The sequence below is a fragment of the Stenella coeruleoalba genome, assembly GCF_951394435.1.
Source record: "Stenella coeruleoalba genome assembly, chromosome: 16".
Lineage (NCBI taxonomy): Eukaryota > Metazoa > Chordata > Mammalia > Artiodactyla > Delphinidae > Stenella > Stenella coeruleoalba.
Window position 1 is genome coordinate 47037446 of NC_137162.1, and position 17263 is coordinate 47054708.

Genomic DNA, 17263 nt, shown 5'->3' on the forward strand with positions numbered 1-17263 from the left:
AAGATGGCAGGAAAGGCGCCGTGAGGGCAGCAGCCCCTCCATGGGGGAAGTCACAGCAGGCAATGTCAGAGCCAGGACTTGAAGGACTGATAGGACTGAGCTGAGCAAGGAGGAGAAAGGACACAGTGTGAGTAAAACTCCGGAGCTTGAAATTGTGGAGAAAACCCACAATGTAAGCACTGGGTTGGAATTTACCAGGCAGAGGTAATAGCAGGAGCTCCCTGCAGATTCACCGGAAGGTGATTACTGCTGAAGATGAGCTCAGAGTGTACAGGAAGTGTTACTCGGCAGACACTGCCTGAGGGCAGCCTCAGAGGGGGTCAGAATCAACATCTCACTTTCTCGGCTGTTTGTGGAGCTGACTTGAGCTTCTAGATCTTTCACCTTGGAGGCTGGGGTTCTCAGGGGAAATGCAGCCTGGCAGGCTATGGGTTCGAGTCCCTGCCCCACTGTGTACTGGCAGAGTGTCTGGGCAAGCTCTGAGAGCGTGGCGGAGTCGGGGTGGGGCAGGCGGCAAGTTGTTTTGGCAGGAGTGATGCTTTGACTTTATTGCCAGTGAGATGTGAAGCTGCTGGAAGACCTGGAGGACTTTGGTCACTTTGATGAGGTGCACTGACTGCTGTGCTCAGGAGCGCTCGACGAGGCAGACAAAGACCAGTCAGGAGGCCATGGCCATCCGGGTCAGACCTGTGGCTGGCACGGACCTACGGGGCAGCAGACAACGTGGGAGAAGCAGCCAGATTCTGAATATGTTTGGGTTTTTCCAGTTGATCAGGTGTGGTGGTGAGAAAAAGAACTGACTTGAGACACACCATTTTTGTTTTGGCCGAGTATCTGGAAGAAGGTGGTCACTGAGCCGGGGAGACTGGGGCTATAGGAGCGTGACTTGGGGAAGGAGGGCAGGAGCTCAGCTGTGGGTCTGTTAGGCTGGAGATACTTACTAAGTTTCTGAGTGGACTTGAGGGAGATAAAGATTGAGGGTTGTCAGCACACTGAGTGCTTTAAGTGCTTCAAGTCTGAGGCTGGACAAGGTCCCTCTAGGAGTGGCGTGGAGGCTGTGCTCAGGAGCACCAAGGGGCAGGGAGGACCTGGCAAAGGAGGGCCCTGGACTCCGGGAGGAGAAGCAGTGAAGGGGGCTCATGGGGGGCCTGCTGCCCCTGCCTTGGGGAGGGTCTTCTGACATTATGCCCTGTGCTCCCCAGATGGGAGGCTGGAGTGAAGGAAGGCTTTCTCCCTTCTCCATGCTTTTTTTTTTTAATTGAAGTATAGTTAGTTTACAATATTGTGCTAATCTCTTCTGTACAGCAGAGTGATTCAGTTATACATATATTCTTTTTCATATTATTTTCCATTATGGTTTATCCCAGGATATTGAATATAGTTCCCTGTGCTATACAATAGAACCTCGTTGTCTACCCATCCTATATATATAATAGTTTGCATCTGCTAATCCTGAACTCTGAATCCACCCCTCCCCCTTGGCAACCACAAGTCCATTCTCTATGTCTATGAGTCTGTTTCATAGATAAGTTCATTTGTGTCATATTTTAGATTCCACATATAAGTGATATCATACGATATTTTTCTTTCTCTGATTTGCTTCACTTAGTATGATAATCTCTAGGTCCATCCATATTGCTGCAAATAGCATGATTTCATTCTTTTTTATGGCTGAGTAATATTCCATTGTATATATGTACCACATCTTCTTTATTCATTCATCCGTCGATGGACATTTAGGTTGTTTCCATGTCTTAGCTATTGTAAATAGTGCTGCTATGAACATAGGAATGCATGTATATTTTTGAATTAGAGTTTTGTCTGGGTATATGCCCAGGAGTGGGATTGCTGGATCATATGACAACTCTATTTTTAGTTTTTTGAGGAACCTCCATACTGTTCCCCATAGTGGCTGCACCAACTTAACATTCCCAGCAACAGTGTTAGAGGGTTCCCTTTTCTCCACACCCTCTTCAACATGTTATTTTTAGACTTTTTAGTGATGGCCATTCTGACCAGTGTGAGGTGCTACCTCATTGTAGTTTTGATTTGCATTTCTAAGAATTAGTGATGATGAGTATCTTTTCATGTGCCTATTGGCCATCTGTATGTCGTCTTTGGAGAAATGTCTATTTAGGTCTTCTGCCCATTTTTCAACTGGGTTGTTTGCTTTTTTGTTACTGAATTGTATGAGCTGTTTTGGAAATTAAGCCCTTGTCGGTCACATCATTTGCAAGTATTTTCTCCCATTCCATAGGTTGTCTTTCTGTTTTGTTTGTGGTTCCCTTTGCTGTGCAAAAGCTTATAAGTTTGATTAGGTCGCATTTGTTTATTTTTGCTTTTATTTCTGTTGCCTGGGAGACTGACCTAAGAAAACATTGTCATGACTTATGTCAGAGAACGTTTTGCCTTTGTTCTTTTCTAGGAGTTTTATTTATGGTGTCACGTCTTAGGTCTTTAATCCATTTTGAGTTTATTTTTGTGTATAGTGTGAGAGTGTGTTCTAACTTCACTGATTTGCATGAGGCTGTCCAACTTTCCCAACACCACTTGCTAAAGAAACTGTCTTTTCCCCATCGTATATTCTTGCCTCCTCTGTCGAGGGTTATTTGACCATAGGTGTGTGGGTTTACTTCCGGGCTCTTTATTCTGTTCCATTGATTCATATGTCTGTTTTTGTGCCAATACCATGCTATTTTGATTACTCTAGCTTTGTAATATTGCCTTAAGTCTGGGAGTGCTATGCCTTCTGCTTTATTTTTTTTCCTCAGGATTGCTTTGGCAATTCTGGGCCTTTCACAGTTCCATATAAATTTTAGGATTATTTGTTCTAGTTCTGTGAAAAATGTCATGGGTAATTTGACAGGGATTGCATCAAATCTGTGGATTGCTTTGGGTAGTACGGCCATTTTAACAATATTCTTCCAATCCAAGAGCATGGGATATCCTTCCATTTCTTTGAATCACCTTCAATTTCCTTTATTATTAATGTTTTGTAGTTCTCAGCATATGTCTTTCACCGCCTTGGTGAGATTTATTCGTAAGGTTGTTTGTTTTGTTTTTTTGGATGCAATTTTAAAGGGGATTGTTTGTTTCATTGTTAGTATAAAGAAATGCAACCAATTTCTATATGTTAATCTTGTATCCTGCTACCTTGCTGAATTCGTTTATCAGTTCTAGTAGTTTTTGCGTGGAGTCTTTAGGGTTTTCTTTTTTTTTTTTTTTTGGCAGTACGCGGGCCTCTCACTGTTGTGGCCTCTCCCGTTGCGGAGCACAGGCTCCGGACGCGCAGGCTCAGCGGCCATGGCTCACGGGCCCAGCCGGTCTGCGGCATGTGGGATTTTCCCGGACTGGGGCACGAACCCGTGTCCCCTGCATCGGCAGGCGGACTCTCAACCACTGCGCCACCAGGGGAAGCCCTAGGGTTTTCTATATATAGTATCATGTCATCTGCAAATAATAACTTTACCTCCTCTCTACCAATGTGAATACCTTTTATTTCTTTTCCTTGTCTGATTGCTGTGTCTAGGACTTGCAGTACTATATCGAAGTAGTGAAAGTGGGCATCCTTCTCTTCTTCCAGACTTCAGCCCTTCTCCATGCTCTGTGTTCAGTGGTTGAGGGTGAAGGCCCAGGCCTCATCCTGGATGGGGCAGGGAATGGATATTTGCTTCAGGTACACCATGTGCCAGGTGGTATGCTGTGCACACGTGGTCTCCTTGGTCCATCGTAGCTACAGTGCATAGGTGGAAGGCCGTCCCCTGCATTTTCAGGGTGAGACACCAGGGCTCAGTGAAGTTTGAGTCCTGCCCACAGTCATGTGTCTTGTAGTCAGGTCAGTTCCTAAGAGCCAGGCGCAGCAAGTCCCTCATGTCTCACAGGAGTGGGTCGTCTGGTTGAAAAGACAGATGTGTTAACCTCTACAGAGGCCTGAGGTGTAGCTCTGTGGTAGCAAAAAGGAGCAGTAATGTGGGTTATATGCTGGGGAGGATCAAGAGAAGCTTCCCAGAGGCTGAGACATTTGGGCTCGGGTGTGAAGGCCGAGAGGGAACGGAAGATGAAGTGACAACCTGAATGGGGTTTCCTGTGAGTTGCTGTCTCTGCCTGAAGCTCAAGGGGTCTCGTAGAAGAGCAAACGTGAGGACAGTTTCCTGCTTCCCTCTGGGTGCAGGGCTCAGTCCTGTTCTCTGCCAGATGGCAGTCCATCCCTCAGCAGGACAGCTGGCTGGGAGGGGAGGGTAAGTGGTCTTCGTATTTGAGTGAGGACTCAGGGAGGCCCCTGGCCTCTAGTGCCAAAGGCTGAGGGGGGAGGGTCTCGGGGATGAAGCCCAACTGGCTTGGGGAAAAGCCCCAGGGTCTGGTGAGGAGATGCAGTCCGTGTGGCCTCACCCAGCCCCGGGTCTGAGCCCGCACACATCCTTCCCCTGGTCCCAGGCCTTACCAGCTCCTTCGCCCCATCAAGTGTCTGCTGACAATGGAGTTTTCTTTGGCAAACCCAGCAGGCCCAAGTCTAAAATGATGTCTTTCTTCTTGAATTTTAAGACTCGAAGAAGGTAGTGCCGACCTGAGGAAACGAATGTTACAGCTAGAAGAACAACTAGACCAGGAAAAGAAAAAGTACACAATGCTGGAAATAAAGCTGAGGAACTCAGAGCGGGCACGGGAGGACGCAGAGAAGAGGAACCAGCTGCTGCAGAAGGAAATGGAGGAGTTTTTTTCAACCCTGGGAAGCCTGACTGCTGGGGCAAAAGGTGCCAGAGCACCAAAGTAAAGGAGTGGGGAGAGTTCTGTGCTGCTGCTCAGCTTGCCTCGGGAGGAACCAGAGCCTCTGCAGCTTGGCCCTGGGCCTCAGTGGTGCCAGGAGGTCTGGTGCCAGCTGGAGAGAGCAGTCCTGACATGCCCTGTCGGGAGCCCGAGCCCTGCTCTGGAGCTGGATGCTGCTCTGACTGAGTAGGGTATGGCAGGCATCAGGGGGGACAGTCCCGTGGCTGCCAAAACAGGTGGCACCTGGGATCTGAGTAGCTCACCAGGACCTTTTTGCATTCTTTATTAAATCTGCCCTGAAAGCATGATGCCTGGATGCCTGACTCCTTCATGGGCATGCAAAGTGAGGGTACCAACTGACCTCTCCCGTTTCTTGCAGGGTTGGGAGTCCTCAAGGTGTTCCATGGGTGGAATGGCATGGGGCCTTCAGAAGTGGGGTGCAGAGGTCCCAGAGGAGCTGTTGCCATGGTCATTGAAGCTGGACTTAGCCACATGTCTGTGCTCTCAGCTCCATCTTCTGTGCTCTGGGCAGGATGGCTTACCTCACTGCTTGCTCCCTCTCTGGGCCACCTGGGCCTCTGCAGCTTGTGTCTGTCCTGGAATTCCTCTCAGGCCTTCCCCTGTAACCTGCTTTCCTTCCCTTGACTCTAGCTCTGCTCCAAAGCCAGAGCCTGTGAGTCAGAGCTCAGCAAGGGTGCTGCACTCCCTGCTTCTGCACCCCGGGAGTGTGCAGGGTGACAAGGTGTGCCTCTAAAGGAAAGGTGAGCCAAGGTGATAGGTAGTGCCTGTTCTCTGTCCTCCAGGTACAGACGCCTCAGACTGTGCCCATCTCCCTTGCAAATTCCCCTCGAGCTGGTGCTAACCCCTCTCCCTTCCCTGCCTGCTTACCTTCGTCCTCCAGTTCATCCTCAGACTTCAAGGCTCCACGGGGGTAAATCCTTCAAGAAAACCTTTCCGTGGCTGCCGCCACACACAGCCCAGGCCTGGGCCAGAGCTCCACAGGATGGGCCTTCAGGGGCACCAAAGAAGCCACCTCTAAGCAGAGAGGACTGGCCTCTGGGGCACAGGCAGTGCTAGCACCAGCACCACTTGCTCCTGCTCATGGTGTCCTTACCTATCACCCCTCACTACCCCCAGCCGTAAACTGCAGTGGTTTTGAGCGGAGTGGGGTCAACAGAGTGCCCCAATTTCCGACTATCGTCTCTGGAGAAGTCATTCAGGCCCAACCACCCATCTACCTCGAGTCAGGTATAAACTATCATGTGATAGCAATTCTCTAAATGCCAGGGTCTCAGTGCTCCCAGAAGTGCTGGCTCTGCACTCTAAGGTGCAAGCCTACAGGCCTAGCCAACTAGTAACTCTAACAGTGGTGAGGCAGGCCAATGACTGGTCTGCTGCGTCACTTTTGGCCTCACCAGCCAAGAGGACAAGTGGCTGCCGAGGGCCTTCAGCAGCATCAGCAGCCCGAGTTCTCTTGCGGAGCTCTGAGGGGTGGGACGAGTGGAGAGCACTACCTGCATCTGCTCCCAGGACCAGTGCCATCACAGCACTGGATGCTGGGTGACTAGCTTTCCCAGAAGGTGAAAGATTGCCTTCCTCTGTTCAAGGAGAAAGAAAATAGTACGAAGTGACTGATTCCTCACAACAACTCAGTAACAAAGGAATTAGCTGCATGCTCCCCATTCAGAGGAGAAACTGAGGCTAGGAGGAGATTGGTGGGAACACCAGTGTATTTTATCGTCCTGAGTTCCCTCACCACAGCCCTGAAATTCTGCCGACTTTGACCTAGAGAGAAAATGCTGCCAGGCTATCAAAAGAGCAGAAAAGACCAAAGGGGTTTCACATGATGAAAGGGAGGCTGTCTTCTCTTAGCCATTAATAGTGGCAAAGCTCAGCTTCTGGCCAAGTCCTTGCCCCAAACCAGCTCACGAGCCGCATCTGCCACCTGCTGGCAAAACTAAGACCTGCAAATGTGATTTTTCTCTGAAAATTAGTTGGCAATGAACGTCTGCTGACGTTCTGCCCTCCAATTTCCATTTAACAGCACCCTCCATTCTATCTGTAAAACGTACTGACTTCTGTCTGTAAAGCACGCTGAGCACTGAGACTGGGGGGCTCTGGCCCAGTACCCTGTACTCATCTGCTTCATTCTCCCCAGTTGAGTTGCATTTACAGAACCTGTCCCCAAACCTGTGGATTCAAGTTGTACCTATTGTAATGACATCATTTAATATTTAGTAAGCCGATGCAACTAGAGATTATCATACTAAGTGAAGTAAGTCAGAAAGAGAAAGACAAATGTATGATATCACATATGGAATCTAAAATATGACACAAATGAACCTGTCTATGAAACAGAAACAGAATCACAGACATAGAGAACAGAGTGGTGGTTGCTAAGGGGGAGGGGGTTGGGGGAGGGATGGAGTGGGAGTTTGGGATTAGCAGATGCAAACTATTACATACAGAATGGATAAACAACAAGGTCCTACTGTCTAGCACAGGGAACTATATTCAATATCCTATGATAAACCATAATGGGAAAGAATATAAAAAAAGAATGTGTATGTGTGTGTGTGTGTATATATATATATATATACACAACTGACTTTGCTGTACAGCAGTAATTGAAATAACATTGTATTTCAATGAAAAAAATACATTTGAGAATCTGATGAAGCCTATGGACCCTCTGAAGAAAAATAACCACATATACTAAAAATTCAGCTTTCAGAGACCTCTTGAAGCCTGTCACTAAATTCTGTAATCAGAGTTTAGAAATTAAGGGGTTAATAACAATAAATCCTTAAATTTTAAAATAATAAGTAAACCAATGAATTATAAATGTGAAAAGACAAGGAATCAATTTTTTGAAAACCTACATGAATGCTCTCAGTAAAGGCAACTTACTAAAAATTGTCAAATTATGGATGAATCAACCATGCAATAGTGGAAAATTGAAAATCTAGGATTCTGCTCCCAAATTACTTCAAAAGTGTTTTAAAATTTGTGTTTGACTCTAAAGAAAAACTGGAAATTTTAAGTCTCATACTGTAAAAAAGGGAGTTGGCTTATTTTAAAAGACTGGCAAATGTCCCTTTTTTAAGAAGTTAGAATACAGTTTTAGGGATGTGTGTGTATGAAAGAGAGGCAGAGACAGAAAAACAGAGGGAGAGATATTCTTTGTTTTACCTGGCTGGTGGAATAACAGACCAGGCATGAACCGTGTTCACTCCACACAGTAAACGGGCTTCAGAATGGAGTCCACATAACCAGGCTCCGTGATCTGTGGGCAATAAATGGAGTCAGTAACAATATCCCCCTCCTTTTGATGCAGGGCCCCAGCCCCCTGGAGAGTTCTCCCAGTATCCTACATAGTTCCATCACAAAGGGACAGCAAGACGTGGCAGCAGCAGTGGTGGAGTAACTGTCATATCTACTTAGCTGGGAGCTGTCTCACATGAGACACTGTCCCTTTGTGACAGAACTGAGACTGAAGGACAGGAAGGGGCAGTCATGCAACCAGACAGCCGCAGACAGAAGGAGAAGAGCTATAAAAGTTACCTGAGTGCCAGCATCCTTGCTGGCATGGTGGGAGATGGACAGGGCTAGAATCAGGCAGGGGCCAGACTGCGTAGGGCCCTGTCTCCCATGGTAGAGTTATTTTTATTTGAAGGGATATAGGAAGGCATTCAAGTGCTTTAAATAAACAGACATGAATTGGCTTGCATTCAACAAGACTCCTTTGGCCCCTGGTGGACAGTGGATGAATTTGGGGGCAGGAGGGAGTAGCAGCAGGGCATTTAGTCAGGGAACTACTGGTGTGGTCCAGGCCAAGTGTAGTAGTGTTGACAGGCCAGAAGCTAGACAGTAATGGACTGAAGACTGAATGAGAGGTGAAGGGAAGACACTGTGCCCAGACCAGTCTTTCCAGAAGTGCCGATGTGAATGGGAGCAGAGAAATAGGGTGGTAAAGTGGAGGGGGCAAGGGAGAGCTTTTAAAGAAGGGGATTACTAGAGCATGCTTGTATGCTGCCAAGAATGATCCAGCAGAGAGGGAGAGACTGGTGAGGAAGAAAAGGCAATAATGAGGAGAGGCAAGTCTGAAAAAAGATAAGGAAAGTGGAGGGGTTGGCTTCGGAGAGAGGAGATAGGAAGATAGAGGACGGGGACACAGTTGAGGTAGGTTTATGGAAATGCATACCGAACTCTTTGAGAAGTCCTGAAAAATGATGAACATGCTTACGTTTAGTTAGCAGCCCCAAATTTATTTGAACACAAAACGCTTTATTCACATATGATTTCTCAGGCAGTAGAGCACAGTGGTTAGAGTGAAAACGGAGGCAGACTACCCAGATTCAAATCCTAGCCCCACTGCATTGTTGGCTGTGTAGCCCTGAGCAAGTTACTCAGCATCTCTGTGCCTCAGTTTGCTCATATAATAGGAGGGGAGAGTAACAGTTCTTACCTCATAAAGTTGTTGTAAAAACTGTGAGCTCATACAGTCAAAGCACTTAAGTGCCTGGCATAGAGTAAGCTCTCCAAGAATATTGCTACTAATTCAATACAGAACTAGTGTTCAGTGCAACAAACTTGGGGCATCACTGCTAGGTATTGAGTCCTTGAAGGGTTTTAGGGAGGGTGGGGGCATGATAACCACTTTGGCAGCATGGTCTGTCCCTCCTCCACTTCCTCCTCCCTTTCTGGGCTCCATCAGCAGTCTCCTGGTACCTTCCCAGTTCCCTTCTTAACACCCTGGAGCATGACCTACCTCATTCTTTGCTGCACGCTGTCTCCCATTTGTCGCTGCTCCCGGTGGAGGATTTGGTATTTAGTTTTCCAAGGCAGCTGGTAACAAATGGACGGGCCATATCAGAATCATCTTGGGAAGCTTGTAGAAAAACCATCCCCCTCATAGTTCTATTTCTATATCAGAATCACCTTCTCCCTCTAAACCCTTCTGAGAAAACAGAGCCATAAAGAGTTTAGGCAACTTGCTGTAGGTGAGGCAACTAGTGTGAAGCCAGGATTCTACTTTAGGTATCTGGTGTCAGAGCACATGCTCACATTACTACACTAATTTCATAGTGCTGTATGCAGTTTCCTTATGCCAGATTTTGAAGGCAGTGAATACTGGATTTCAGAGGATAGAAACGGTATAGAAGATAGTCCTAGTCATTAGCTTACCCAGACCAATATTGATTGAATGCCTACTTCCCAGTCATCGTGATCTAGGAGTAAGACAGGCTTTTCCATCCAAGGGATTCCAAGGCGAAGCATCAGTAGATTAGCACACAGGATGCCCTCACAGAACAAAAGGAAAAGACATACAGCACGCTGTTGTCTTGTATTCTCTGTGGAACAAAATGGGGAGTGCATGAACGAATAAATTAAAGGAAACATGCAATGGGGACATGAAATAAAAAGTCCTTGCAGAGAAAGTTTATCAGAGGAGAAATTATCAAACGTGGGCCTTCAGCAATGAGGATTTCAAATGGGCAAATGGCGGGAGTAATGTGCACAAAGATGTAAAGTATATGCCATGGAGGAGGTTCAGCTGGAATGAGCTGAATGGCAGGAATGATATATGAAATAGAATCAAAACAATGTTTAATTCTACTTCTCAGAAAAAACAACAGCAACAACCCTCAATACTGATTTTGAGGCATGTCTCTCAAGTGAGAATTATTCTTACCAACCACATGAAAATTGGGACTACTAGGGATGACGAGGATGACTTGGGGGTCAGCATGTATATAAGTTCTCAGATGGGGGACCACACAAAATTCCTCCCTTTCTCTGCAACATTTCTCCATTATCTTAAACCATTTCTATTCCTTTCCAAGGCTAAAGTCAACAATTATATTTGCTTTACACTAATTATTTTGATAAAAGTACACGAAGTAAATCATTTCAGCAGCCCTGTGACAGACTATCTCCCATCCTGTGACAGATGCAGCAGCACCAGGCTCAGCAAAGCTGAAACTTGTCCAAGATCACCCACTCTCTCCATCTGGAGCTCAGGCTAGTCTGGATCCACAGGATTCAGTAGATCCCACCCTCTCCAGGACCTTGTCTCATCGAGGCACATGTGCTTTTAAATTCTCCCTTTTAACGTGTTCTGACCCCTCAGTCTACCCCTCAAGACATTGTCATGATTCTTTATATTTCCTGCCAACTTTTGGAAAGTACTGTTTTTACTACTGCTTCACTACTCACTCAATCCTCAGCAATCACAACTATGCCCCCACCTGTCCGGGTAACTCTAACAGTCTTACTTATGTTACATCCAACAGGAATCCCCTATCTTTTCCCTCTGTCCACAAAAGGACACTAGTGAAAATGGTGCACAGACCACACAAGGGGATGACGCAGACCTCACGAGGAAAGGGACTACAAGACTGGAGAGGTCTACAGGCAGTTAGGGAGCAATCTTTCCTTTCCTTCCACTCCTGAAATACTAAGTGGCAAGCGGATGCCATACCTGAAGTGTGTTCTGTCATGAACTGTGATGTACAAACTGTAAAATACACTGAATATATTTTCCCTGCACAATCTCTTGTGTGCCGACCAACTGGCCCCAAATGCTAATCTTGGCAACTTCACTTAAGTTATGGCAATCTGAGTCCCCAATTTTCCATTCTCAATATGAACAAAGTATCTGGCTTCCCAGTCACCAATCTCCATGCCTTGTCTAACCAGACCTGATCCCACTGTCAGTGACCCTCATAAAACAAAGGTGTGATCATATTAACTCCTCTTTCTCACAAACCAGTAGTTCCTACTGCCTTTAAAATGATGACAATTTCTTCAAAACGTTTCAATTCTGATCTTCAACTTTTCAGTCTTATCTCCCATCACATTCTCTCTTTACATTCACACCCCGCCAGACCATTCCTCACTCCTTGCCTTTCTCTTTACCTGGGAATACCCTTCCTCTCCAAAAATGCCTTAAAAAATATGCCTCCTCTGCGAAACCCTCATTTCCTCTCATCAGTCCTTCCCTGTGTCCCTTCAGCATGGTCTTTGTTCCTCACACAACACTTACTTCAATCAGACTGCCTAGACTCTGAGTGTCATCCATTTTTAGATCACTCCTCACTTCCAGCTTCTAACATAGGGTCTTAGACATATATGCACACATTAATTGATGAAATTAAATGAAATATATTACTAACTACCAAAGCAGGAAAAGAGACAACAGGATGTTGTAAATGAAATATGTTAGAAGTCTAACTTTACAGAGCATATTTGAAGTATCTTTTAGTTTCAAATGAAGTCCAAAGACATATTGGTGTATTAGCTATAAAAGCTAAATAAAAAAATTTCAAACCACAAAACCAGTACAAATCAATTTTCATTCACATAAAGTCAATGGACCTTTTGAGGAGCAACAGTAAAATAAATGTAGTACCTCAATTAACAAGAATGCATTACTTACTCCATTTTATTTGGTGTCACTAGGGTATTATGGCTGGGTGGAAATTAAATTAACTCAACACTCCACACAGATGTCTGCTCTTGCCACCCAGTCTATCACTGGAGGCCTCTTCCTTGACTGTGATGAGGCAGAGAGCACCAGGCTGGCAATCACATCAGCTGATGGAGCAGCAGTGGTCAGGCAGAAGCTTGGCCCAGGCTATCCTTTCCTCAGAGCAGGGAAGCATGAATGCAGGCGAGGGGGGTGGGACCCTCATGGATATGAGCGTTATCTGGAGCAAGAGTGGAGCAAGATGGAGGAGTGTCACCACATGGAGACTGGGCACATGCAGCGACAGACCCTGACACCCACATAGCAGCCTGCCCAGTGTAGGCAAAGAGAACACCTGCATGGCAAAGCTGGAAATGCGCTCAGAGCTGAAATCCCTGGTTTGTTTTGCAACAGATCCTTTTAAAATACTTATTCTTGTCAAGTGGCCATGGTGGCTGCTCTCTCACATGGTTACAAAGAACTATAGGTTAAGGGCATTGAAGCAAATTCCCTTTTTAAAATAATGTTTCTCTAGCAAGTTCAAACACCAGAAAAGCAAGAGTAGGTAAACGAGAAAACCAGGGTGATAGTTTAGCCTCTTCACAGTTTGTATAAAATCCAAATCTAAGAGACCTGCCCTAGCACCCCTTTGATCTCAATCCATAGGAAATCTTAAAATTGCCCAGAAAAACTTTTTATCAAAAATTTATATTTTGTTTTCAATGAAAAACTCTTAATTTCATAATTTTCATATCACTTTTTTCTTTTTTATTTAAAATATTATAACCAATTAACATACTAGATAACATTGTTTACATTCCAGTGGTGCATGTTTAATGACTAGGGCATGAATGATTAAAAACCACAATAATTATCTCAGCATTCCCTACAAAGTGCCCCATTTGTTTTGTCTAGAGGAGGGGAGAGGAGAGGGAATGGAACACAGGGAAGAGAGAGGAAATGAAGAAGGAATGGCATCATATAGGGAGAAAAGCAAATGTCAATTATGATACTTGGGTTTCAGGTTTCAAAACCTGTTGAACAGGATAAACTATAGTGAGAAAATAGATGTCACAGTCCAGGTAGACAGCTAGTTCAGTTTAACTTCATCATTCAGCTAAAAGATTAAGAGCTTCTCAAAAATATACCAAATATCGGGCCTACAAAAGTAATTTATTTCTTCGTAAAATTTACTAAGATTTATTCCTTTTGTAAAATGTAAAGAATGGACTGATATCACGAGCAGGTTTCTACTTACAAAAACAGACAGTAATTACGTCCAACGAGCACATCTAACACCATACTCCAAGATACACAGTGAAAGATTTTACAGGTGAGTCTCTCTTACCGATGCAAGGTATATATTTTACATACTTACTGGTGTTGTGTCGACACTGGCTATGAAGTATTTAACACACATTTATAATTCACTCAGCGAAGATCTAACAGTAAGGGCAACCGCTTACTTGGGAAAGCATAGAAAATTAGTGTGAGGTAGTTCAATAAAAACCTAGTTTAATTTGTAAGTTATTGTGAGAAAAAAACATTGTGCAAAACTAATCCACAGGTAGTATTTCTCAGAAGTTTCAGTAACAAAGAGAATCTAAATTAGAAATGGCCAGAATGTTACTCTTACTAGACTCTCCTTAAGAGCACTTAACTAAGAGCAGTTAGTTTGAAATTAATTAGGACTTTTGTTTTCCTTACCAGTTTTCTAATCGTACCCCAAACTACACATTTCTGCTTCAATGCCCTTATACATCTTCATCTTGCTTGCTATTAAGGAAAAATTAGTTTCCTCTGATTCGGGAAAAACCTAAGAGAGATCAGTAGAAACACAATGTACACTAAAATGTAAAGGATCCGGAGGCAACATTTAAGAGGTCTGCTAATGACAGAACAGTAGTGTTTGGTTTTTCTACTGCTAAGAGTTTACTGGGGTCATGGGGCATCATGCATTCACTCTACAGCTAATGTGCGACTAATGAACAACACTCACAAACAAACTACAACAGTATTTTTGAAAATAGACTATGTTTTTACCTCAAAATGTTGTACAGGCTTGTGCCTAGGCAACAATGAGTAGTTACATCTTCATAGTGTAGCACATACTGGCCGATACTGTATACCAAGTCTTATCTGTAACCCCAAACGGCTTCACTTGCCTGCTGCTGATTTCACTATCAGATCATCCATGTCCTCTTCACCTTTACCTTTTTAGACAACACAGCAGGATTAGCATGGAACAAAATAATGAAAGGGCTTATGAGAAAGTCTGCTGCTTCACATATAATCAAGCTTCTTGATATCGTTAAGGGGTTTGTATGGTAGCCTTTTCACTTAAGAGGCTGGCATTTCTCTTAGGAAGTCTGGTGTGAATGCACTGTACCTTTACCAACTTGGAAGAGTGCATACCAGGAACAATCAGCAGCCGAGGGTGTGTTAACAAAATGAGAACTGTTCAGCAAACAGTATGAAGAGTTGAGATGCTTTGTCTATGTCTATTATAATTAAGCAATCCCAACAACACAATCATTTAACAAATAGTTTATATTAGAGGGTAACAGAACAGTAACCAGGAAGAAATATGTAGAAAGAATTATTGTCTCTTTCCTAACTTATGAAGTTAAACAATATATCTTGGTCAAAGTAATTTTCTGACAGTAAGACCATGGGTATATTAAGTATATAAAGTTGAAAAAACAAAGTTATAAGATAAGCAAAGTGGCTTTATGTAAGTACTGCTTGACAGAAAACTTATTTGTAATTTCTTTAAAAAAATGTTTAAGATGTTTTTAAAGGTTCAAGAGTAAAATACAAAGAACTAGCACATTTTTAATTTAATACAGTTAAGAGAAGAGGGAAGGTTGTATTTAGCTATTGCATTTTTAAAAACCCAGGACAAGCAACACTTAGACTTTGTTTTCAGGATATAACAAGTATTTTAGTCTACATGACTAGTAAGAGTTGATTTTCTCTGATCAACTGAAACATGCTGGTTGGCAAGTGGGAGCTGGCATTTACAACAAACAATACTGTAACAACTCTTGGTTTTCCTTGCTTAACCAAAATCTGTATCAAGAGATGGCTTATCAGCGAGGAAACAGAAAATAAGGGAATCTTCTGAGAGCATGTCAGTTGTTAAAGTGCAATAGTGAAATAATCTATCCTATAGAAATAAAGCTAGTTAACTGTCGAACTAATAAAAACTAGGAACACACTCATGCTCAAATTTCTTCTGAAATTGTAAATCCAATCCTGTTTCTACAATTCAAAAGGTGTTATAGTCTTAAAACTTTAATTTGCCTAATTAATGCACCCTGTCATATCAGTAGAAAAGGGATTAATAAAAAGGCTGCCAACTTCAAAAGAGGCTAGAAATCATCACTTTAAACCATCAAAGACAAACTTACTATTTCAAAGCATATAAAATGGCTATTAATGTATTTTAATCCTAAATATTGCACATTAACAATGACCTAAAATACCTTACTCAAAACGAATTTTGCACTGAATATATGAATAACATGCCAAGTGGACTTTCAGACGCTGCACGTTGAGCCGCACCAGTTCTTGCTCCTGCTGGTCATTAATTCCATTGGGCTTTCTGCCTAGAACCTTTAGCTTACTTAAGTATGCATTTCCCAGTTCATTACATGAAATGCCTCTTGTTCCAAAAATAACAAAAAGTGCCTGGGGCATTACAGACAACGTATTTCAGATATAATGAGACTTCAATGACATTTTACTTAAGAAAAATTCAGTTATAGAGAAATAATTCTGCAGATATAAAATGTAAACAGTTAACATACAACTGTCAGGAGCAGCACCATTCTTACACTGTTCAACATCCACATTGTGTGTTTTATTGAAAATCAGGTATAAAAAAATTAAAGACTCAGACTAAATAACCACCAATTATGCCTGCTCTACTCAATGTGAAGAAACAGTCCTTAGAAAATGATATCCTATATATGGCTGTGTGCTACTATTTTCAGATGAACGGTATATTGCTCATTTTATACATCACCTACAGAAATCTAAGTAGGCTTTGGAACCTCCCAACAGCTAGTATAAATATGATTATGCCACAGGTAGAATCAAATGGCCAGAAACACCCTGAGAACTGGTGCTCAACTGACTGACACTCTAGAAACCAAATAGGTCCAAGGGCCCGAGGCTGCAGGAAAGAGAAAGACCAGACTCTAAATCATTGCTGGGACCTACAGCCTGAGTAGATTAACTCAGTGTATATAAAAACAGGCTCATAGCTAGTAAAGGTGAACCATCTGTTTATTTCCATTGAAATGTATTATTCATGAAGCATCCTCTTGACTTTACGTGATTATAAGCTTTGAGCATGCCACAAATTTGCAGAAAACACCATATTCTCTTACTTTTGGTGGGTAGGATGGGGGATAGGAGGGTGGTGGTAGATGCCCAACATCTTCAAAGACATGCTCTGAGTTATTCTACCATTTAGATGATGGGGCTTTTGCCAAAATTCATGTAGGATTACCTACCAATTGTTGTAACTAAATTAGAATTGGCAAGTAGCAAATATTGGAGGTTTTTTTTTAACACGTTCATCATTTACAGTAGTTATTCCTGAATATAACTGGCTACAGGTTATTCTCCCTCACTCCTCCGGGGTTATTTCATTGATAAGCACATAACCCTAAAGGATAGCATCATGAACAAAACATCTGAATAAATTCTAATAAAAAAAACTATAAAAATCTTAAATAATTCATGATATAGGCAAGTCACCACATAATAGTTGCTTTGATAAACAAAATCTTACAAATTCAGTAAAAAAAAAAATCAGCAGCATAAGATAAAGCAAATATGCAAAAATTTTAAACCATGATAAAATAATTAGGTTTACATTATACAGTTAATTACAGCAAAAATACAGTTTTGTTGCTGTTTTAAAACACAACTTAAGTTTTAAATTACATCACTTGAAATTAAGAAAAAAACTACTTTACTACAAAATGAATTCTATGTTTTTGAAAAATCACTCAA

The 17263-nt window shown here is 43.1% G+C and overlaps 1 protein-coding gene and 1 long non-coding RNA gene across 8 annotated transcripts in view; one reads left to right on the forward strand and one right to left on the reverse strand.

Moving 5' to 3' along the window:
* The window catches only part of ARHGAP22 (Rho GTPase activating protein 22), a 208971-nt gene extending 201885 nt beyond the window's left edge, over nucleotides 1-7086 (forward strand). For 6 of the 7 annotated variants that reach the window (XM_079901039.1, XM_079901035.1, XM_079901041.1 and 3 more), the window contains one exon: nucleotides 4543-7086. In XM_079901039.1, coding sequence (XP_079757165.1) covers nucleotides 4543-4771 — 229 coding nt within the window. In that variant the 3' untranslated portion in view covers nucleotides 4772-7086. The remainder of the gene's footprint in view (nucleotides 1-4542) is intronic. The other variant, XM_079901044.1, reaches the window with a different exon arrangement.
* A 135-nt stretch (nucleotides 7087-7221) lies between these two features.
* LOC307175685 lies at nucleotides 7222-17258 on the reverse strand. The gene is made up of 4 exons (XR_013824416.1): nucleotides 12206-17258; nucleotides 9952-10118; nucleotides 9536-9612; nucleotides 7222-8050 (listed from the first exon to the last, which is right to left on the reverse strand). It is a non-coding gene; the product is annotated as an uncharacterized lncRNA (long non-coding RNA).
* Nucleotides 17259-17263: the final 5 nt, after the last annotated feature.